Below are 25,103 nucleotides of genomic sequence, written 5' to 3'. Positions count from 1 at the left end.
AATTAGTCTACTTCGGGTATCTAGAATAATAAGGTAAGCTCGGATAAAATGCCATAATATAATATTCACACTATTGTTATTTCGAATAGCGTATGCACATAAATTATTGTAAATATCAGTTGTGTTTGAGGATGACTGTATTTTACGTATATTACGCGAGTAATATTCCGGTACCGTGTGTACTGGGTATCCAAATATTCGAGTATCCAGTTGTTTATTGTCATTTTTCCGTATTTATTCAAATCATTTTACACGTGAAAGTATCGAAGTTAACAAACATGTAAATATTTCACGAAATAATTCTTTTTTGTACCAAGATGAGACAAAATAAAATATGAAATGTTTAACAAAGTATTCACATCCTATTTTGATTTTATCCAGAATTGAGAATGTTAATACATTTGTTAAGACATTTGTTAAATTAAGTTCTTAAAGTTAAGGATCCTTATGAAATTAATTTAGTTAAGTTAAAAGTTACTTAACAAAAACTAACTTATTTGAAAGAATTATTTTACACATGAAAGTATTGAGGTTAACAAAATGTAAATATTTCACAAAATAATTCATTTCTTTGTATCAACATGAGCCAAAATAAAATATGAAATGTTTAGCGAAGCATTCAAACTCCATTTTGATTTTATCCATAGTTGAGTTTAAGTTAATTGTTAATACATTTGTTAAATTAAGTTTTTAAAGTTAAGGATCTCTATGAAATTAACTTAGTTAAGTTAAAAGTTACTTAAACAAAAACTAACTTATTTGAAAATAAGATTAATGTTATAGTCAAAGTCAAAAGTGAGGTTAACATATTCAAGTTAAAAGTTAATTATGCAAACCAAAATTTATATATATATATATATAAAACAATATATTTTATAAAAAATATATATAATATGCAGGGTATCCGAAATCTTTTGGAAAGGAAAAATTGTGAAGGTAATTAATTAAAGATCAAACTGCGAAGAAAAGTCAAGTACCGTTTTGCAAAAATCGCAATAGTTATTAAGTTATTAATGATTGAAAAAGACATCTAGAGGCTCTTTTAATTGATAATTTGAAAATTTGCCTATTTATTTACGAAATGGTAAAAGACTTTTATTCAGAATGACCTAATCTAGAATTATGTAACGACTATTGTGTCTAGTGACAGTTTAAGATTCAGAGTTCAAAGTTCAATATATTCATATTTATTTCAATAACTATTGCGATTTTTGCAAAATGGTATATGACTTTTCTCCTCAGTTTGATTTAATTAATTTTCACAATTTTTCATTTCCAAAAGATCTCGAACATCCTGTATATATAAATATAAATATAAATATATATACAGGGTGCTAAATTTCAAACGTAACAGGTAAAAAATCTCGAAAACTAAATGATATTGAAGTCCGCCTTTTTTTATATTGTATTGCTTTGAAGGGGACACATTTTGATTAAAACAAAATTTAATTTTGAGTGAAGAGGTCAAGGTAAAAAGAAGGTCAAACTTTTTTTTAAATGAAACTCTAATTTTTTTAACACCTACGTTTGTAGCCTTTGTCATGACGAATTCAACAACCTCATACTCAAGGTGATTAGAAGTCAAATAATGGAAGAAAAGACTCAGGAAAGAAAAAATAATGTTTGAATAAAACAAAGAAGAAATAAACTTTATTAATAAATTTTCAATAAGAACAAAATATCTTAGAAAAAAGAAGCGTTTTTCTCTTCGAAATGGAGAATTTCATTAATTTAAGTGTTCGAAATGTTGTCCCCTTGCATCTATGCAAGCCTGTAATCTTCGTTGAAAAGCATTAAGCACTCTTTGTAATTCACTCGTCGAAATTATTTGACTCGCTTCGCATATTCGTTGCATCATATTTTCTCTTGTAGTTGGAGGATTAACATAAACAATTTCCCGGATTCTATCCCAAAAATAATAATCTAGACAGTTCAAATCAGGTGATCTGGATGGCCAAGGCACTGGACCTCCTCGACCTATCCATCGATTAAGAAAAATAACATTCATGTGTTGTCTGACAGCCAAACTAAAGTGAGGAGGTACTCCGTCAAGTTGCATCCACATGTTTTGCCGAAGGTTTAGAGGCAAATCTTCCAGAAGAATAGGTAATTTCTCAACTAAGAAATTCAAAAAAACTCGTCCACTTACGATACCATCGAAGAAAAATGGACCGATAATTGTGACACTAATAATGGCACACCACATATTCAACGACCATACATGTTGATTATCAATTTGTCTTAACCATCTAGGATTTTGGTCGCTCCAATAATGAAAATTATGACGATTTATATGTCCATTGCTACGAAACGTAGCTTCATCGCTCCATAATACTCTAGAAAAGAACGTTTCACCCTCTTCAAAGCATTGTAAAGCCCATCGACAAAATCTCATTCTCCTACCATGATCATCCTGCGTTAAGGCTTGGTATAAGTTGATGTGGAACGGATGTTGGCGCTCATGATGTAAGATATTCCAAATATTTACGTGGGATATTCCAAGTTCCCACGACAATTGTCGTATACTGTAATGAGGATTTACAATAATTGCTGCTAAAACATTTATTGTTATGTCCTGATTACAAACTGGACGAGACCGATTCATATTGCGATGAAGTGCAAAAGTTCCATGTTCTTCCAAACGATGATATAAACGAATGAAGACTATAGGAGATGGATAATGAAGTCTATTAGGATATCTTTGACGGTAAATTCTAGCAGCTCCTCTAGCATTTTGTTGACATTCACCATAAATTAAGACTATGTCACGATATTCCTCATTAGTATAACGCACCACAACGCAAATGACGAAAGAAAAAAAAGTGAAAACACAACTTATTCTAGTGATTACACTAGTCACACTCGTGTTCAATATCAATAACTGACTTGGTTGAAATAGTACCCATCCCCACACGTACGTACGTCTAGTCTATCTATTATGTGTTTATTTTCTGAAGAATGTTTTTGCATCGTCAACACCAACGTTCATTTCATATCCACTTCTACTAAGCTTTAACGCAGGAAGATCATGATAGAATTTTGCCAGTATAAACAAGATAAACTTTGATTTCATTAAGATGTATTAATAAAGTTAATAAGTCTTTTTTCCATTATTTAACCTCTAATCACCTTGAGTATATGGTTATTAAATTCATCATGACAAGGACTACAAACGTAGGTGTTAAAAAATTAGAGTTTCATTTAAAAAACAGTTTGACCTTTTTTTTTACCTTAGCGCCTCCACCCAAAATTAAATTTTGTTTTAATCAAAATGTGTCCCCTTCGAAACAATACAATATAAAAAAAATCAATATCATTTAGATTTTGAGATTTTTTACCTGTTACGTTTGAAATTTAGCATTCTGTATATGTTTAGTATTCTAAACAAGAAAAAAATACTAATAGTATTAAAAAGAGAAAAAGATAAAATTTTATTGAGACAAATTATTTTTTAATTTTCTCATTTTATATTTTACAAGTGGCCTGCGAGATGACTTCAAAATCAATGAATTATTTTAATTTGTATAAAAAAGGTTAAAAGTTAACGTTTGTACATTTTGAGACAACTACCTAAAGTTTAAAGTTAAGTCTTTAGAAGAATGAAATTAATTAAACTATGACAAAAGTTATTAATTTTTTAACTTTTTAATTTAACTTTTAACTGATAAACTAGTTGCGATTCAATCTTGATTTCCCCTCAATTCTTTTATACAGGGTGGTTGATTATAAGTTGCCAACCCGAAATGTGAAGGCAGATTGGGTTAAGATAAACATAAAAGTCCCATACCGTTTTGCAAGATTCGCAATAATTATCGAGTTATTAATGACAGAAATCTGAGGAATGGGAGCGCGCCGACATAGATGATTGGAGAAGCGTTGCAGCTACTCAGGCCACAGCGCGGCCCAGTCGATCCAGAAACTGTTGCTGGTGCGCGGCGAGGGGAAAGACAATGCGTTGCTATTCGTTGTTTTATCTCGCCGAACCTACGTGTCGCCGCACGCCGCCAACAGTTGCTGGATCGAGTGGGCCACGCTGTGGTCTGAGTAGTTGCAACGCTTCTCCAATCATCTATGTCGGCGCGCTCCCATTCCTCAGATTTCTGTCATTAATAACTCGATAATTATTGCGAATCTTGCAAAACGGTATGGGACTTTTATGTTTATCTTAACCCAATCTACCCTCACATTTCGGGTTGGCAACTTATAATCAACCACCCTGTAGAAAGCTTAACGATTCGTATGAAGGAAAATATGTGATTCTATTTTGATAGGAATATTTTCTTGTTCAATTCCAGGTATAGAAATACGGAAATACCAAGTATAGAAATACCCGGAACATATCGACAACATTAATAGGCATTATGTACAAGCATGATGACTCTAAATCAACTGTGATCAATTGTCTTGAAGATAATGATTCTAAATCAACTATGATCGATTACCTCGAAGTTTCGCGTTTCCGAGGCCGTCGGTTGGCAAGACAACAGAGAGCTGCTGCAACAGCCGCCGCATCTTTTGATTCGCGTGCAGGGCGGATACACGATGGTTCCAGGTTCGTTGTTCAGTTTCAAGGAAACAGGTTGCAGTTCGGGTATGCACTTAGCCGGCTGCGTCTTCATCGCGTTCGATCGTTCTTCGCCCTCGCCGAATCTACCTAAACAAATTCTCAGGAAGATTAAAAAATCTCGGATATCTACAGTAAAAAGGTATGAAAGACAATGACTCGAGCGGAATTATTGAATCGATTCATGCGAATGAGGGCAATTTTGATAATTTCGGGGACACGATTCAACAAATTTTTATTTGGTTACTTTCTTTGCAATAGTTACACATTACGAAAACTCCTGGTAATCGTAATAACTTTTGATTTCCGAAATATGTTGTTAAGTATGCAATAAAAATATTATATAAAGTTTTCGATTAAATATTTATCTGCCATTCTGTTCTTGAGTTAAATCACAATTTTATTTTGATAAAGTAATGGCATCTGAAGGAAAGAGATATTAAATAGTACACATTTCGTCACAACTTTTATAAATGAATTTATTTATGATAAGATCAAAGAACAAACTAATTATGCTAATAAAGCTGACTTCAATGATTTCAACGATCTTATATATTTGAGAATGAAAGTCCCATTGAATGTCTGTGATGTAAAATTCCAAAGTTGTTCAGTGTTTATCGGAAACTTATTAACGAGAGAACTTTATGTAATATGGAAGTCATATGTTATTTAAAAAATTTATTATGAAAAAAATTACAAAAGATGTGCCAGTATATGTGTGTAGATATATCTCAATATTTCGGGATTTTGCAACTTTGTACTGTTATATTGAGGATAAGCTATTTTTTGCATCATACTGTTTACATTTTTATTTATGCGCGCCACATTTGTATGTAATCTTTTCTAATTTGCCATCGTTTTCAGCGCTGAAAATATTCTTTAATCGATCGAACGCGTTTCGTTCTCACTTTCGGAATACTTGTGCAAAATTCAGCGGCTTGTGCAGACTTGCGGCTTTATTTTTTCCGGGTTGATTCCGGATCGCGTTGACAACCACGTTGTTGCGTAAGCAATCGAGACACGCTGTTTAATAAACGCACACTTTTATAATCAATATTGAATCAACGTTTCTGCTTACATAAAAAATATTGATCTTATCTCACGCAGCCTCGATAGCTTTATTTGCGTCGTGCTTACCGACGAGCGTTTTTCCGACGATAGCTGCATCGAATGTGCGCATAATCGTGCGATATCGCGTATATAGTTCGGAGTATTAATGTCTCATAACAATACGTTTTATTGCACAATGTGTGCTCGTATCAAATAGCGATATTCTATCGCACTGACATGAGCCTTCGTCATATAACTTTGTTTTCCGATCGGCGAAAAAATGCTCGGACTGGCGAAATCGTCGGTCATTCTCGTTCAACGAAATATCGCACGTAACAAATCTCGCGCGTTGACTCAATGATGCATTGCGTCGATATAATTGCTGACTGATTCGTAATCATTGAATCAATCGATGACTCATATATTGCGACAACTATGTATAATTTCTAACGAATTTTCAAGTATTAATCGCTCTAAATTCTGCTTCCATACGCAGAATTATTAATTTTCTGTTTACCGTCAGGCGACAAATTACATAGTCGGAAGCCGTTGTTGGCTATTTTGCCAATTAATCATCGATCTCTCTAATACAATTTCTACGAATTTTGTGCCCACGAGCGACACTTTTCTTGATCCCACCATCTTTTTCTCTTCAGTGTATAACAATAGATCTGTTTGATCAAATGCAATTCACACGGGCGAGGCCAGCTGTTTCTCGTTCTCTCTTATTTTTCTCTTCGAACGGTTTCTCTCGGAAATTATTATTCAATACGCGACACATGCGACGGTAAATTACACTTACTAGTTAACGAGGGACTCCTTTCGTTCTCCGGAACGCCTTGAAGCAACTGCAGAAATTCCTCCGACGTGTCTATAGAGTTTAACCTAGAAGCTAATTCGAGCGATATCTGAAAACGAAATGTATCGTGTTTACCACATACGATAAAGTATAATATTTTTAGGAGGTTGAATTAATTTTGGTCCCTAGCAGTAGATGGCTTTAGTAACAAGTTAACGGTTAATACGAATGTTGAAATCTAGCAGCACTGAAAGATTTGACATTTCTCTGACATATGATAGTTTGCGCGCTATTGTTACTGATAGTTTCATTGTTTATACGCATCGTACAAAATTGTATTTTCGACATTCATTACTTTTTTTGTTTGATTTGAAAAAAAAATCGGCAACTGAAAGCTCGTAAAATGTTTGTTACAACTTACGGTGATCAAGCTTCATCGTATTCCAACTGTAAATTTTGATTTCAACGATTTAAAAGTAGCAATTTCGATTTGAATGACAAAGAACGTATTGGTCAACGAAAAAATTCGAAGATTCTGAATTGCAAGCATTATTGAATGAAAACACCGCTCAAACAATTGGCTGAACAATTCAATATCAATAAATCAACAATTTCTAAACGCCTACACATCATGGGAAATATTAAAAAAGAAGGCAAATGGCTTTCACATGAATTGAGTGAAAGTGCCATTGCAAATCGTTTGAATATTGCCATGTCTTTCCTTGCCAGACAGAAAAAAAGAGTTTTTTATGACGGACTGTAACTGGAGATGAAAAGTGGATTTATTTTGATAATCCAAAACAAAAAAATTATGAATTGATCCAGGACAACCATCAACATCGATACCAAAATGGAACATTCACAAAGCAATGTTCTGTATTTGGTGGAATATAGAAGGTGTGGTGTGTGTATTATGAACTTCTAAAACCAAATGAAACAGTTACAGAAGAGCGATGCCAGCAACAATTGAACAAATTGAATGATAAATTGATGCAAAAAAGACCAACGATAGCTCAACAATAGACAAAAAGTGATTCTTTTGCACGATAATGCTCGTTCACATGTTGCTTCATACAAACAAACATTGTTAGAGCTCGAATGGAAAATCCTGTCGCACTCAGCGTATTCTCCAGACCCAGCATCTCATTACCATCTATTCCGATCGATGCAATATTCTTTGGCAGATACACACTTCAATAATTAGGATGTGCAAAAATGGATGTCTGATTGGATTGCTTCGATAAACAGATCGTTCTATCGCTCGTGGAATCGCTATGTTGCCAGAAAAATGGGAAAAAGTCACAGCTAACGATGGAAAATATTTTATTGATATAAATTTAACCATTTCTTTAGAATAAAAATAAAGAAATTGATAAAATAAGATCAGGATTAATTCAACCTCCTAATATATGCAATATTAGGCAATAATCGATTGAAAAATTTTGGTTGATTAAAGCGATCAAAACTAATACAAAGCAAATTGCGATCACACATGTTTGTCTTAGTCGATTATTTGGATTTGACCGATTGTACATTGAATAATAATTGATTCCATCAATCAATCCATTGTTTATAACTACATATATAACGATTGATTAATTTTGATTAGTGACTAGTTTATCGATTAATCAACCAAGATTTTTTTTAACGGATTAATGCTCAACATTGACTATATATATCTCTTTTGAAGTTAAATTTCATGCAAGATGAGTAAAAAACCAGTCAATGCGATTGTGAAAAATGTTGTTACACGGAGAATCGCAAAAGTGAATGTTTCACTCAAGCTTAGAATAAAAATTCTGATTCCGCGCGAGAGTTGAGATAACTTTCTCCAAATTCCGATTAAGCTAATCGACGATTAATTCAGTCAGTAGAGTTGCCAATATGGAAAATAAAAGACAGATTATTGTTAAAACAAATCAGGAAGTGGGTGGATATATATTCTCCCAAAAAATCAAAATCTCAAAATACGGAAATTGTAGAGCAATTTTTCAGTCATTACTGAAATTAACATGAATATTACTGAAATCCGAATATCAAGAGGCAATATTCAAAAATACAAGTTTTCCAAAGCATACAATTATCCTGAGGAAAGATTATTATCCCGAAAATAGCATACATGTATGTATTAATATCCATCTAATTGAATATACTCTTGCTGAACTCAAATAGATATTAATGTATTTGCCTGTACAACGGAACGCTCGATATTTTGGAAAAATTGTAAAATTTTTTCATTATGTAACCAGCTACTATTATTCAACATCATTTAATATTTTAACATTATTTAACATTGCTGCTAGTCAATGCTGCTGTTTTATTCTATTCTTACACGCAGAATTATCAATTGTTTGATTATTGCCAGACGACGAATTAGTCGTCATAAATCGTTATAGACAATTTTACCAATTAAACGTCGATTAGATTAATCGAAGTTTGGAAAAAGTTACGTTTAATATTTTTACCAAATAAAGCGTTGTTTTCGCGACAGTAAAATACGCAGATAGACATAACAGCCTTAGCACATCAAGTTATATCTTTTTAAAACGCAAAATATATTTCCAGGTAGAAAATTTTAAAATTGTCATAAGGCCGATAACATATCGTTCAAACTTCGTATCAAACAAATATAAATGTATTATGTGTTTTTCATACCATTATGCGCATTTTGTAATATAAGTCTCACATAAAATATGTGCTGTTTCGTTTCCCTATTTTTTGCAGAAAACCTAAGCACGCTTTGTAGAAATCTTTTTGCAAAACTTATGTATATTTTTAAGCTTCTGAATTCTCTTATAAATTTATAGCAAAATTAGTTTTTTTTTAATTTAGCTCTTCTAAAGCCTTAATAAGCCCTTTTCTAATATTTTAAATAGAGAGAGAGAGAGAGAGAGAGAGAGAGAGAGAGAGAGAGAGAGAGAGAGAGAGAGAAAGAGAACTCTCTTAGTTTTTCTTAATTTCATTTAGATATTTATATTTTGAAATTCCGTTATTTGAATATAACGCCTCGAAATTTCGAAATTTCGAAGAACCGAAGTTACCAATTTTGCGGAAAACCTAAGTACGCTATATAAAAATCTTTTTGCAAACTTTACGTATATTTTTAAGCTTCTGAATTCTCTTCTAAACTTATAGCAATGCTCTTAGTCCACTTTCCTCCTTTGTGAATCTTTGCCATATCATGTAAACGTTTAGTAACTGTTGCACGGTCATAATTTAATGTTCTGGCAAATTCTGAAGTAGATTGTGCTGGATTTTCGTCCAATAATGCTTGCAAATCTGCATTTTCAAGCTTTTTTGCTCGTCCCGAGCGATCTTTATCGTTAACATTGAAATCGCTTTTTTTGAATCGTTTAAAGCAATATTCATATGTCTTGATTTATGGAGCAACATCACTATAAGTTTCTCTCAGAATTCTATGACTTTCAGTCTGTCTTCTTCTGATTAAAAAACAAAAGCAACGCATATTGAAAATGTACTTTAGGAGGCTTCATTTTCAAGATGGTATTAACATGATTTTTACTGCGTCTATTGTTAGTAAATGAATATCATGGATTGATATTAAAGAGTTAAGAAACAATAGCTGTGATTGGAATGCTCCGAGAAAACTGACATTAGTGTCATTTCTTGCAAATCCCTCAAAACTATAAATCACATTCCTAATATTACATATAATAACGGGCCAATATTTATGCCGCATATTGTGTCACTTCGGTTCTTATCATAATCTATTATCGCGCAAACTCATAAGCAGTGTCTCAACTTCATGAAAAAAAAAAGGAAAACTTGCAAATGAGTGTAATTTCATTTCGATACGATTTCAATATTCTTCTCTCTCGATGCGATTTGGAGCGCAGCCGATGGCCCAATAAGAAAACTTATTTTCTTAAAGTGGATTTTTTCACGAAGAGTAGAGCAACTAACGAATCATGCGAATTTGAATGATTTTTTACTAAGTGAATTTCCCAGAGTGAATTCTCTGAATCGTCCAAAGTGAACATTTTCACTCTTCGACTTTGAACGAAGATATTCTCTCGATCAAAGTGAAAAAAATGCGCTCTATGTATATGACTGAAAAGGCACCCAAATTCGAGTGACTTAGTCATCACTTTACTTTCCTAGTAAAAAAATTTCGCTCTGGGAAATTCGGGGAGTGTAACAACGTACAATTTCATATAATCCGTGAAAGAATTTGAAACGGATCTTTATCTGTGAAGAAAATGTCCTAACATCACTTATACCATCATAAGTATCAATAGGATTTTCCGATGTTGGAGGCTCATTTAGAAGAAATTTAGTCAGAAAACAATCTAATCGAAATCCGATATGATGAATCACAGGTATGATTGCAGCCGATACTGGTGTCTGAATAAAACAGCGAAGCCGAATGAGGAAATCGATGGAATAACGAAGATGAAAGTCCCTCTTTGATATTTGATTTGATTTATTCGTCATTAGTCGGCAATTTAAGATTTGATTTATCTGAGAGATAGTCCCGATAAGATATGAGGAACATGTAAAATGGAATAAATAGCTCATGAAATTATTATAGAGGACGCAATGAGCCGTCTCGCGTTACCGCAAGGTTGCGACTTTCCTGTTTCACGGAATTTAACGCGCAATAAAAATTTAAAATGATAATCTTCCGCGACTCTATTTTAATTTCGCGCGTGTGACACGCGACAGGTTTCAGCATCGGCCACCGGACGGGGAAATAATACATTTTAATAGGTCGTAAGTACCAGCGCAGGTTTCCCCGCAAGGTGCAGTCTCATAAATCTTGGTCGGAAGGATAAATATAAAACAAACTGTTCCTTCGGCCTTCTGGGGTATTCCCGCGAGTAATCGATCCGTGAGTCATCCTGTTCGATTGCGGATTCTCGGCTGACTAAAGTGAAAAGCATCTCCGGAAAAATGAACACGGGTCAACGATCCGATACTGTTAATAAAATAGAATAAAAGTCGAACGACATAAAATAAAATAAAGCAGCCAAAATGGAATAAAATCAAAGAGAGGGAGAGAACTTCATTTTCCCGAAAATTAATTTAATTTAATTAATTTGTCTCATCTGCACTCCTCGCTTTATTTACGCTCGAAACAAGACAAATGTTGAAGCATCAACGTAACGATGAACGATGCACTTTCATAAAACTCTTTACTTCCGATCGTTCGAGATGTGAGAATCATTCGTCCGCTTTGAACGTTTCACACTGAGATTTTCAATTAAAGAAAGATCGTCGCAAACTCGACGAGAGCTATCTGTGAAAAGTTAGAGTCAAGCAACTGGGAAAAACCAGGGTTGGGAAGTAACTCGTTACTTGTAACGAAGTTACAGTTATAGTTATTTCTTTTTGGTAATTATAACTTAACTTCGCTCCGTTTTTTCCATCTATAACTGTAACTGAAATAAGTTACATTTATTTAATAACTAGTAACTAATTCAATAGTTACTTTAATAGTTACTTTATATATTTCAAACTTAAGTTTCTGGCAGACTAGCATGATAACACGACGTGCAATGCTTCATATCCAATAAGCGTGTAGTTATTCTGACTGTATTTGGAAAACGCGTATTGCGTTATCTATCTTTGTCGTTCATTAGATAAAACAAAGACAAAATGACGCGATAGCGCTGATAATCTCCTCTCCGAACGCAACCTGTATTTCTTCCAAAAAAATGGTACTCCTATTGGACATTTCCGTCGCGCGTCGCCAGTCCTTATTTGTTAACATAATCTTCATTGAGCATGAAGTGCGCTGCGTGGTTTTAATTATATAAAAAATTCAAACAATGGATAAAACATCTCAATCTTCGGAGAAGGCTTGTAAAATGCCATGGCCAACATATGCAGAAATATTCGAGTTACAGCAAAAGTTTGGAAACGAGAATAACTGGGCATTTCTCTGCAAAATTTGTGCTAGCAAAAATATGATTTATGCAAGTAGAACTTCAACTGCAAATTTAAGAAAACATATGAGTGTAAGTCTTTATTTATAAAATATCAATATATTTTTTACTAAAAAAATCTAATTTTTGATGTTAAGATTATTTTTAGTATTTTTAATATTTATTATCCTCATCAAATTTATTCACTTTCTTATAATTGTTATTAATAGTTTTAAAGAATAAATATGAATTATTTATTTAAATCAATGTAAATGTGTCTAATTTGTAAAAATTATATACAATTGAGAAATATAATAATCAACAAGCTACCTTTATATAAAATTGAAGGAATTTACACAATTCCAAAGTTTAAAGTAATAGCACAATTATTGTAAAAAAGTAACTGAAAAGTAACGACTCGTTTTCTAAATAACTATAACCGTAACATGTTATTTTTAAAGATCAGTAACTTGTAACTGTAACTAGTTACTTTTTCAGTAAAAAAAAACTGGAACTACAACCAAGTACTCTTACAAACTTTCCAACCCTGGGAAAAAGCCTTTGCTAGTAACTTGAGGAGCATACGACGCTTCTAGACGTTTGAAATTGAGATTCCACTTAACCCTTTAACGCTTACTGATAACTATAGTTACCAGAAACGCATTTAAGAATCTATAACTTAGTCAAGAAAGGAGATATTTTTGTTTTCTTTGCACCACTATAAAGATGAATTCTTCTTCTAAAAAATAGTATATAGATTGTATGTAGATTCGGTTTAGTCTGTTTTTAGCTCAGTTTTAATGATAACATGTTTTATCAAATTCCAAGTAGGCATAATTATTATTGCATAGATAGCATTGTTATTGACATCCAGAAGTGCATTATAAATGAATAGATTGGTATTTGTTATAATTTTATACATTTGGCAGCTTTTTCAGATGCAAAATGTGAAACTAAAAGAATACAGAAATTCAAAATGGCGAATCCAATATGGTGGACACAAAAATCAAGAAATCAACCTATTTTCGTGAAACCTGGTGACCTACAGTTTTTTATGCGGCGAAAAATGAAGAGACGATTGACTATCTAAATGCTGATCTATAAGATATTCTTCTGAAATAGTAAGCTTGACGCTCTGAATGATAAACTTCACTCACAAATATCGTAAAGTTTCAGCTCAAAAATGTCAAGCTGACTATCAGAGTTATATCGTACAGATTACCCTTCATTTTTCTCTGTATATGTTGCTCATTTCGTATATGCTTTTAAGATTCAAGTCATATTTACCAATAACAAAAAACGAACAATAAAAAAAAAACCAATATAAAATTCTGATATTTCTTTTGGTTATCACTACTAATATTATAGTTTTTTTGAACTGAGTATACTTATACTCAGTTCAAAAAAACTCGAATTTTATTCTTAAAACACTTATAAAAAAGTCGGGCGTTAAAGGGTTAAAGAAAGATTGTCGCGCGAGCCCGACGAGATCTGCATAAAATTTAAAACGATTTTGTGGGTCGAGAGGCGCGTTATGCATCGTTCCTTGTTAGTCGTTGATAGTCACTGCTCCGAGTAGAAGTCGCCTCTAGCTTCGGTATCGCGATGCAAACAGGTTCTCGAGAGACTCGGGATATTATACTATATAGGTATTGAAAAAGGAGCAAACAACTCATTCGACTATCTAACTATCTAACGAGTGACTGGAGAGTTCAATATTAGCCTGCCATTAGCGGCAAATATTTCACACGTCGCGTTCGTTAAACGATAGCGGTAGCCTCTCGGGAGCAAAGTAGCTTCGACCGATATAGCGGGGTGAACCTCGAACTATCGGAGCATAACTTGCCAATGGAGAAATAAGTAAACAATTGATAAAAATTTACCAAGAGACGAGGAAAATCGGTCGACTTAACGTTGACGAACGAAGCAGTCGCATCGCGTTGTCGCGACGGGGAGCAAATTTCCGGATCTTAGAGGCGAACTTTGTTCGCGAGGATCAGAGATCCTTTGAACAAAGCGCGTCCGTACCGGCGACGTAAACTCAGGCAATCTTTCTTTCCTCGTGCACGGAGGAAGAGTCGAGTCGCAATTTCGCCGAAGAACACGCGCGCTCCACTCGCGGCACGCGCGCACGACGAGATTGACAGGCAGCGCGAGCTCGTTGCTGTCCGGCCGAGGGGAGCGGGGATTTCGAAGGAAATATTTCCCCAGGTGACAGACGCAGCTGAGGACGCGTAGCCTCGCGGGAATTGGGAAACAGGTTGCGCGCCTTCGATCATTTGCATAATCGAGAGGCTCGCCGCCGATCCGCGGGAACGCGGCCCTCGTGATTCACCTCGGGCTGTTCGCCAACCGCGTGAAATCCAGAGGTGCCGAGGCGATAACGAGCGCGAACACGGCGGAGCGGCGTTCGCGAGCGCGAGTTCCTCGCCTCGTCGGAGCAAACGTCGCTTTCGACCTTGCCAGGAAGCAAGGCTGCGCCTCGGCTCGCGGCGCTTAGTTCAGCTGTGTGTTACGTTGTCTCGTTATTTGCAATCTCGATTTCTCCACTCTGAGTCAGCCGATATTATAATTGCCGTCGCCGCCGCCGCCGCCGCCGCCGCCGCCGCCGCCGCCGCCGCCGCGGACTAATCAGCCGGCGCGATTTTATCGGCGTGGCTCGGCGGCCGGACTCGCTCTCGCCTCGACTTTGCCGAATTCTAGGAGTCCTTTTGCTTCTCTTACTGGTCCCCAGGTAACAAAGGCAGCTAGGACCGTTTTAAGTTTTAAGTTCGTCTTGTCGAGCGCTCCGCAGGCATGTTGAGCAAAGTTTGTTGTTTGTTATTTGTAACTAGAATACTTGTAGCGTAACTGGAATACTTGCAGCGTCGAGGAAAGATATTTATAGTCAGGGGAATTGTAGTCAGGAGAAGCAGTCTTATAATGAATGTTAATTATGAACTGGTGATGAGATGGTAACTTTACTCATACTAACACTACCGATTTTTCGTTAGAACAATGAGAAAACATATTTGACGCCGAAAATGCGTATACTTTTAGCAACATCAACTACACTACTGGAAAAAATTAAGGGATCAAAAAAATTTCCTAAATATTTAGTGATTTTTAAAAATGCTATATCTCAGTGAAAAATGGTCGTATCGAAGTCAAAAGAAAAGCATTTTGAAGCTTCAAGTTTCTAGTTTTGAGATCATTTAGCGAAAAATTTTTCGAAGCTACAGGTTCCACGCAATCCTAAGAAATAGTGTGAAAAAAAAATTTTGAAAATTTTGTTTGTTCTTTTTTTGGCTTCACGGACTTGGACAAAATTTTTCCAGCTAAACCATTGCATGAACTGGATAGCTTGTTTATTCAGCTTTAATTTCCTTTTTTCAACCTTGATGCGACCATTTTTCGCTAAGATATCGGACTTTTAATGAAAAAGAATCCTTTTGTCTTTGATCATTGATATCTCAGCAACCAATAATCGCACAGAAAATTAACGGGTGGTTTCAAAAACTTGAATAAATTCTCTACAATGATTGACGATGGTTTTTTGAGAAAAAAATTTTTTTCCATCCTTGACATGAATTTGAAAACACAGGAGAAAAAGGGCTATTTATGGTTTTTCAAAAAATCAACGGCTAAATTACAAATATTGATAAAACGACTAATGTTAAGCGTGACTTTTACAGCTCAATATACCCACAAAAATCCTGTAAAGTTTCAATTTGATCTATTGAACCGTTTTTCTGTTTCAAACAATCAAATTTTTGAAAAAAATTAAAGGATCATGTTTATTGCCCCTAAACACTTCATAATCATTATTAAAATGGAAAAAAAAAATTTTTTGAGCTTTTCCCACATTTTTACCGCAAACAGCGTTTAAATTTATGGAAAAAAAATTTTGAAAAAGTTTTTGATATTTTTTTTTTTTTTGGAAAAGCTTCTGGACATTTGAGAGAACAATGTCTAATCGTTTCTACACGATTTTGATCTCCATTACTTAACCACCGGCATTAGCGTTACCCAAAGCGTACCATGTGGAGGTTGCGCGGTTGGATTTACGCTTCTTACATACACGTGTGTGTGTGTGTGTGTATGTGTGTGCGTTTTGTCTGTCTGTCTGTCTGTTTGTCTGTCTGTCTGTCCGTCCGTCTGCCTGCCTGCCTGCATGTCATTCCGCCGATTCAGTCGTCTAATACCGTGTATTGCCACCCCGACTCTCAATGACTGCCCTTAAACGTTCGGCCATGTTAATGCATCGGGCAATTTCAGGCTGCGGGATCGAGTTCCAAATTTGCTGGAGTGCGCGCTCCAATGCAACTAAGTTCAGCAAATTCGGATACTCCCGTCGCAATCAACGACCCATTATGTCCCAAACGTGTTCGATAGGGTTAAGGTCGAGGCTCATTGCTGGGTGTCGTAACAGGGTGATGTCATGCCGCTCAAAAAAACGTCTGGTCACGTTAGCCGTGTGAGGGCGTGCATTATCCTGCATGAAGATGAACGTCCTTAGATGTTGTCGTCCAGGCAGCACGATCGGCCTCAAAATTTGGTCAATGTAGCGTCTAGCAGTCGAATTTTCGCGAATAATTACCAGGGGTGTTCTCCACGTTCGCGAAACGCCGCCCCATATCATCACCGATCCGCCGTTGTAAGCTGCGACCGGGCGGGTGAAATTTTGTCGGAAACGTTCCCCTGGACGACGCCAAACTAGGGGGCGTCGATCATTACGATACATTAGTACAGGCTAAAGCGAGACTCGTCAGTGAATAAAACATTTCTCCATTGCCTAAAAGTCCACTGCCGATGTTTGTTAGCGTACGCTAAACGAGCTCGGCGATATCTGGCTGTAAACATGGGTACACAATTAGGATGTCTTGCTCGCAACCCAGTTTCACGAAGACGGTTGATTACCGTTCGGGAGATGTTTCGCGCCCTCGTCGTTGTCCTCGTCGTCGCTGTTGCTGTTGTTGTTGTTGTCTACGATTCGGGAAGTTCTGCGCAACGATATTCGCGTGGACAAAAGGTTCACGTCGAACATGTCGAACAATTGTCCGATCATCCCGACGAGTAGTTACACGATGGCGACCTTGCCCCGGCCGTCGATTGTATCCAGCGGTCTCTAGGTACCGCGCATAAGCGCGAGATACAACGGATTGGCTAACACCCATCCGATCAGCAACCGCACGATGAGTGTAACCTTCTTCAATAAGAGTCATTAAACGAGTGACTTCCGGCTCCGATAAATACCGCCTTACCATGATAAAAAATAAAAAAACAATTAAAGTTTTGAAAAAAACTTTTCTTAAAATTTTTTTTACCGAAAAAAAATAGTTTTGAAAAAAACTGGTTTTAAAGCGTAAAGAAACTTCACAAAAAGTATCAAAAATCAATCTTATAAAAGCGTATTAATCGAGGTCGAAATTCAGTTCGGGGTATCAACTTTTAATTTCATTAAATTAAGAGCTGATTAGTAGAAGTATGGAACGCAAAAGCCGAATCGTGTTAGAAACGATTAGACATTGTTCTCTCAAATGTCCAGAAGCTTTTCCAAAAAAAAATAAATATCAAAAACTTTTTCAAAATTTTTTGTCCATAAATTTAAACGCTGTTTGCGATAAAAATGTGGGAAAAGCTTAAAACAATTTTTTTTTCCATTTTAATAATGATTATGAAGTGTTTAGGGGCAATAAACATGATCCTTTAATTTTTTTCAAAAATTTGATTGTTTGAAACAGAAAAACGGTTCGATAGATCAAATTAAAACTTTACAGGGTTTTTGTGGGTATATTGAGCTGAAAAAGTCACGCTTAACATTAGTCGTTTTATCAATATTTGTAATTTAGCCGTTGATTTTCTAAAAAACCATAAGTAGCCCTTTTTCTCCTGTTTTTTCAAATTCATGTCAAGGATGAAAAAAAATTTTGTTCTCAAAAAACCATCGTCAATCCTTGTAGAGAGTTTATTCAAGTTTTTGAAACCATCCGTTAATTTTCTGTGCGATTATTGGTTGCTGAGATATCAATGATCAAAAACAAAAGGATCCTTTTTCATTAAAAGTCCGATATTTTAGCGAAAAATGGTCGCATCGAGGTCGAAGAAAAGGAAATTGAAGCTGAATAAACAAGCTATCCGGTTCATGCAATGGTTTAGCTGGAAAAAATTTTTCCAAGTCCGTGGAGCCAAAAAAGAACAAACAAAATTTTCAAAATTTTTTTTTCACACTATTTCTTAGGATTGCGTGGAACCTGTAGCTTCGAAAAATTTTTCGCTAAATGATCTCAAAACTAGAAACTTGAAGCTTCAAAATGCTTTTCTTTTGACTTCGATACGACCATTTTTCATTGAGATACAGCATTTTAAAAAATCACTAAATATTTAGGAAATTCTTTTGATCCCTTAATTTTTTCCAGTAGTGTAATTACAGAAATTTAACGAGTGAGCGCGCGACGAGATGGATGATTGAAGAAAAGTTACAGGCCACGTTCCGGGCCACAGCGCGGTCCAGTTGATTTGCAACAACTGTTGGCGGCGTGCAGCGAAACGTAAGTGTAGCGAGATAGAACACGAATAGCGGTGCGTTGTCCTTCTCCTCACCGCGCAACAGTTGTTAGATCGCTTGGGCCGCGTTGTGGTCCCAGCACTTCCAACGTTTCTCCAATTATCCATGTCGGCGCGCGCCCACTCCTCAGATTTCTGTCATTAATAACTTGGTAATTATCGTGAATATTGCAAAACGATATAGGACTTTCATGTTTGTCTTATCCCGCTCTATATCTCTACAAGCTCTGTAAAAATTATTGTGGGACACTCTATATACAGGGTATCCGGGATGTTTTGGAAACGGAAAATTATGAAGATTAATCAAATCAAACTGAAAAAAGTCATGTACTATTTTGCAAAAATCGTAATAATTATTAAGTTATTAATGATTGAAAATGACCACATCTAGAGGCCCTTTAATTGGTAACTTGAAAATTTGCGTACTTATTTGCAAAATTGTAAGGGATTTTTTGATCAGAATGACCTAATCTACAATTATACGGCAGTTGTTGTGATTATTTATGTTACTTCCTTAAATAATTCTTTAAATATACACAACATTTTGCCTAATTTGTTTTAGGTTGATTAATTGTATAGTACTTTCTGTCATCATATCATTGTAATCATATGTAAACTTTATTGAAGTTAGTCGATCAAATTTTTTGATAAGTCTACTTCTTATACCACTTATGTGTAAAAATATTTTTGTGAATAAATAAATGCTTTTATAAAAAATAAGTAATTACTTATTTTATATCGTGTTCAAGTTTAAAAATATAATTTATCAAGATATATATGTTTCTTCGCATTCACAATACATATACTCTTTTGAAATATGCGCTTAATTCATTCTCATTGATCTCAAAATGGCGGCTTCCGGCTTATCTGCAACACTCTCCCTTGACCCTTGCCGATTGGATTGCAATTGCGATTGCAATCCAATCGGCTACTTTTCAACCAATCAGAGCAAAACAGGCACCGATTGAGATTGGTGATTGCTATCTAGACAATGCTCTATTTTAATCGTCAATCGGCAATCGCTAGAGCTGATTACTTAACGTGTAGGCTTAACGTGTAGGCGTCTGCAGCGACTCACGCGGACACTCTGAATACCATCAGAGAGGTCAATGATCGGACATTCTCACGGATCCATAGATCGCGAGAGAAGTGATATCACGAAATCAGTTACGGGCGAGTAAATAGCCGCAATCACAGGTCTCTAGGCATGATAGTCGTCATGTAATTGTAGGTTAAGTTATTTTGAACAAAAAAGTTCCTTACCATTTTGAAAATAAGTACGCAAATTTTCAAGTTTTCAAATTAAAAATTCTCTAAATATGGTTATTTATAATTATTAATAACTTAATAACTATTGCGATTTTTGCAAAATAGTATATGAATGGTACAGGACTTTTTTTTCTCAGTTTGATCTGATTAATCTTCACAATTTTTTGTTTCTAAAACATTCCGAACACTTTATATATAGAGTCCCTAGTAGCACACTTCATTGGCGTTACATTGGTGTTACATTGGCTACGGTGACATAAATTGGGGTTACATTGGCCCAGTGTATTTCAATATATAGCCAATATTGGTTAGATATTAAATTACAATATATCGCCAATATTACATAGTATTGTTATACCAATATTGACTTACATTGGGGTTACATTGGCCCAATGTATCCCAATATGCAGCTAATATTGGTTAGACGTTAAATTACAATATATCGCCAATATTGCGTAGCATTGTTATATCAATATTGACTTACATTGGCCAATATTGGAGGCTCAATTTGTAGCCAATATTGGCCCAACAATATGTGCTACTAGGAAATGTCCCGGAAAAATTTTTACATCCCCCTTTCAATCTCCCTTATTCGCTATTCGCAGTCGTCACATACATCGCGGGAGAAGTGATGCCACGAAATCGGTCACTGGGGCAACGGGCGAGCAAATAGCCGCGATCACAGGTATATTGGCACAAGTGCGATGACGTAGCTCGACGTTTCGACGCGCTGAGTCGCGAGTAACGTGCCGAGAATCGTAAACATTACTCGTCCCCGCGAGCTCTTAATCACGACGCGATTATATCACCGGGGATGTACCCTCGACATTGGTTGGCGCGGCCTTCGACGACAAACGGCACTCGGAAAACGAAGCGTGTCGCGTCCTGTCATTATCCGTTCCCACGACAAAAACCAGCCAGATTGCTCGCGACGAGCGCGAAAATCTCGATGGAGTAGTAATGATTTGCGGCCGTGTTTATGTGTGAAATTGATCATAAGCGCGCAGGGAAAGGCATTCGAGTGAATGTCACTTGCTTCAAGTATTCCATAGATCTGTTTTAAAGTCGGTTTCGGTCTTTCGGACCATTTCAGTTTTAATCAAAGTTGGTAGGTCTTAAACTAACTTAGATATGTTGATCACGCTTGAATGTTCACGATTAGCTGATCATGCTTAGATATTTAAGACCATGTACTATTTCTGTTTACAAACTTGGTTTTAGCTATTTATTTTGTAATATTAGACAGAGAAATAGATAGATTCTTTATTACCTTATTATCTTTTTTTTATTACTTTATTATCTTGATTACCAGATTCAGTCTCATGAATCAGCTGATCAATTACGAAAAGTATTCAGTTAGTTTAAAGCCTACCAACCTTATGACTAAAACCAAAGTTTCCGAAACCGATTTCAGAATAGGTCTCATGAGTTCACGAGTACATAACTTCAAGCGGATACTATTAGCGCTATTTGATCCTATGGGCTGTTCGCGGAACTTAATGTTAGCCCTAACAAACGCTATTATTATCTCACTGATGAATAGCGTTGAACGCCAGGATTATCATTATCATTGTTATTTCTCCCGAGATGGTGCATCGGTAGCGTTAACGCTTCTGAACGCCGTGAACACCCAAAACACTGTGAACCGCACACTACGAATGTCACTTGAACGATAACTCCGTCTTATTTATTATTTTACTATTTACGTACGTAATGGGCGGTTCTCCGTGGAAGTAAAGTTTCAAGATGCTAGTATTAAAGAGGAGTAAACTGCAATTCGCATCAGCTGCTGCTCTTAGACTATGAGTCGCCACGTTCTAGGTTATGGTCGTTCAATGATATAACGGTAATGCTAATGCTACACTATTGTTGTCCCTGGAGGTCGCTTTCATTGTCGTGCTATTGGCTCCACGAACAGTTTTGCTGACGTTAGCGTTAGTAGCGCTAATAGCGTTTCCCCGAACGCACCCCATACGTTCGCGAATCTATTATCAGCGACAATGCATTTTGAAGCTTAGCAAGTTTGGTATTTCAATCAAGAATATCAGATTAAAGTCAGAGACTATTAAGATGAAACAGAAATTTGGTTGGTTCTTATATAGAATATCTAGAGGTTTATATTTAATACTATGATTTATTAGCGTTTATATTTGATATATTCAATCTTCACAGAAGTTTCGTAATATTTTTGACAAAAAAAGAAATTCTTTTCACAGCACATGACGTCTTTCTAAAACTATATATATAGGGTGTTAAAAAAAAAAGGGTTTTGAGGGCAGATAGTACTCGCAAAATGAAAGAAAAAAGTCCTGATGAAACATGAGACGAACAATTAATATTGTCGGAGTTGTGAACAATTACTTAATTTAATTAAAACAACTTTAATTAAAACAAGTGACCTACTCGCTTCTGGGACTTGCAAAATTTACAGAAGATTTTCTATATGTACTTCTTTTATTTCTTCACATCTTTTCGTCATACTTTGAAATATTCCTTTAAAGCTCTTATCACTGATAAATAACACTGATAAATGACAAATTACATCAGAAAATGTAAAAGCACCAGAAACGAGTAAGTCACTCACTTTAATCAAAATAAATAATTGTTTATAGCTCCGACAATAGTAATTTTTCGACCCCTACTTATTAGGACTTTTTCCTCCATTTTGTGAGTACTATCCTGAAAGAGGATACCCTTTTTCCCCTTTTTCTCAAAATCCTATATATTCGGAGGAAGTTATTATCAAGAAAATATTCTTCGTTAAAGACGATAATTATTCCAAGGAAAGAAATGAAAACGAGGAAATCGCTTCTCTCAGCAGCGTAGGCTGATTTCCTCTCTGTGCACCGAAGCGAGGCGTGATTTCCACAAGCAAAAAAATAAATGAATGAATAAATTTACCAGTCCCTCCTTGTCATCCGCGGAGCCCGCCGCGGACTGGTCCCTTGATCTCGAGCCGATCGGCCCGGGGAAGACTATGTCACCAGGAACATCGTGATACTGAGCGCAGGTCGGGCCCAGGACGAGCTCGCCGCAGATGATCGCGAAAAGCAGCGTTTCCGCGGCCGAGTGTAGCAGCTGGTGACCGAGCGTCGCGTCGGGTCGTCGTGATTGCATGTCTCTCTCTCTCTCTCTCTCTCTCTCTCTCTCTCTCCCTCTCTCTCTCTCTCTTTCTTCGTCGGCGGTCTATCGTCCTTGGATCTCTGCACCTTATTAACACGCAGGACCCGCGTCGGTATTTCGTCGACAATTACTGTTACCGGCGATCGTTCGGTCGGGCCTTGGTCGCAACTCGGCTATTGTCGGTGTCGCTCTGCGAGAATCGCTTACTTCCGAGAGCGCGACAAGTGGCCGGCGACCACGAATGACACTATCAAACTGATATGTACCTGAGCGTACCGCCGCGCCGCGCGATCGACTGATGAAGCGGACACGTCGCGCGCGTATTTCTTGCCTGGCGCGTAGGAGCGCGAGGTTCGCGCTCCTACGCCGGAGACAAGGACATTAGTATCGCGAGCGCGCTCGCTCGCTCGGGACGTCGTTTGATGTTTGGTAGGTGCTACTCTCCGCCATCGCCGAATGTTCCGCCGCTACGGAATCGCCTGAGGGCCACTCGCGGCCGAGATAACGTATCGTTCCTTGACAGAAACGCGATAAGGCCGATTTCCTTGGTCGCGAGTTTCATGCGAGATAGCAATAAGACACATTCGTTAAAGGAGCGGACAGCTTATCAGCCGTTCCGGCAGCATTTTTCGCGCTTCATTCTTCGAGGACTTCTTCGCAGTAACGCTGTTGTGTCTTTGATTCAACATTGTGCTCATCGATTGATCTGTCAATCGATTTCGAGACATTGTTTTCTTATTCTTTCTTTTTTGTATTAACTTTTTGCGGAAGTTCGAGCACTTATCGCTTACTTTCTAGAAATATAACAAAGCCAATTTTCTTGGAAGCTTCGTGAGGCGCAGGCAAAATATATTAGTCAAAGCGGGGAATATTATCGTCCGTTCGGACATTTTTCATCCACTTCGGATTCTTTTTCAGGAACGCTATTGTGTCTTTGACTCAACGTCATCGTTGTCGATTAATCTTTTATTTTTATATTATTTATATTAACTTAGTATTTTATATTAACTTAATTAAGACGTTATTTATTTTTATATTATTTATATTCACTTTTCATTTGAACTTTTCATTTGAACTTTTCATTTGAACTTTTTGTTTAAATTTTTCATTTGAACTTTCCATTTGAATTTTTTATTTGAACTTTTTATTTGAACTTTGAGCATTTATTACTATCACGAACGCTGTTAGTCACAACGTAGAAATATCTAAATGCGAGATACGTTCATAAATTGCCCAAGCTGGAAAATTAAAAGACGTTAATGATGCCTTGTGTAATTTGACCCTAATGAGAGTGTGTTTCTTCGGCATTTAAATCAAAAAAAGTTATGTTTTCATTAAAAAATAATATATATACTGTGCATTATCGCCAGTTGTAAAATTACTTAATTACCATTTGATAACAAGCACAATCATGAGGTAAACTACGGAAGGTAAATTCAGCAAAGTGTAAACTTCGGGTAAATTGAGTTTATAAATGATTTGCGCCGTCAAGATGTATATATATATATATATAACGCTAATACTTCTTTTATTAGATTCGAGGGGAATTCTGGAACTTAATATATTTTTTAGTGATTTGTATTTTAATATACGATACGCGTTTAGATGTGTTTTACAAAGTTTGCCGATTAATTTTTGCCATTGGTAACAATTTCTTTGTTAACAAAAATAATTGTTATTAATTTTTTCTTAAATTTTCTCTTAAATACATAATGTATATAGCAAAAATATAACTTGTAAATATGTTATTTATAAATTTAATATTATTTCATTACCATCTAATGATAAATATAAATTCATTCAATTATTGTTGATTTTCATTTTTAATACTTGAGATAATTTACAAATTAAACGTAATTCAATA

At 35.9% G+C, this 25,103-nt stretch overlaps 1 protein-coding gene across 6 annotated transcripts in view; it reads right to left on the bottom strand.

Moving 5' to 3' along the window:
• The window catches only part of Pvf1 (PDGF- and VEGF-related factor 1), a 29,519-nt gene extending 5,961 nt beyond the window's left edge, over positions 1-23,558 (bottom strand). For 4 of the 6 annotated variants that reach the window (XR_003113702.1, XR_003113703.1, XR_003113704.1 and 1 more), the window contains exons 1-3: positions 23,018-23,556; positions 6,417-6,522; positions 4,443-4,654 (exon numbers count right to left, since the gene is read on the bottom strand). Coding sequence is in view for 3 of the 6 variants with exons in the window: in XM_025304019.1 (XP_025159804.1) it covers positions 4,443-4,654; positions 6,417-6,522; positions 23,018-23,233 (534 nt within the window). In the remaining 3 variants the exon portion in view is untranslated. Of the gene's footprint in view, positions 1-4,442; positions 4,655-6,416; positions 6,523-23,017 lie in introns of all 6 variants that reach the window. The other 2 variants (XM_025304020.1, XM_011147481.3) reach the window with 2 other exon arrangements.
• Between the last annotated feature and the right edge of the window lie 1,545 nt (positions 23,559-25,103).

This window comes from Harpegnathos saltator, unplaced genomic scaffold (genome assembly GCF_003227715.2).
Source record: "Harpegnathos saltator strain DR-91 unplaced genomic scaffold, Hsal_v8.6 scaffold587, whole genome shotgun sequence".
Classification (NCBI taxonomy): domain Eukaryota; kingdom Metazoa; phylum Arthropoda; class Insecta; order Hymenoptera; family Formicidae; genus Harpegnathos; species Harpegnathos saltator.
This window is presented reverse-complemented; position numbering and strand designations above follow the sequence as displayed.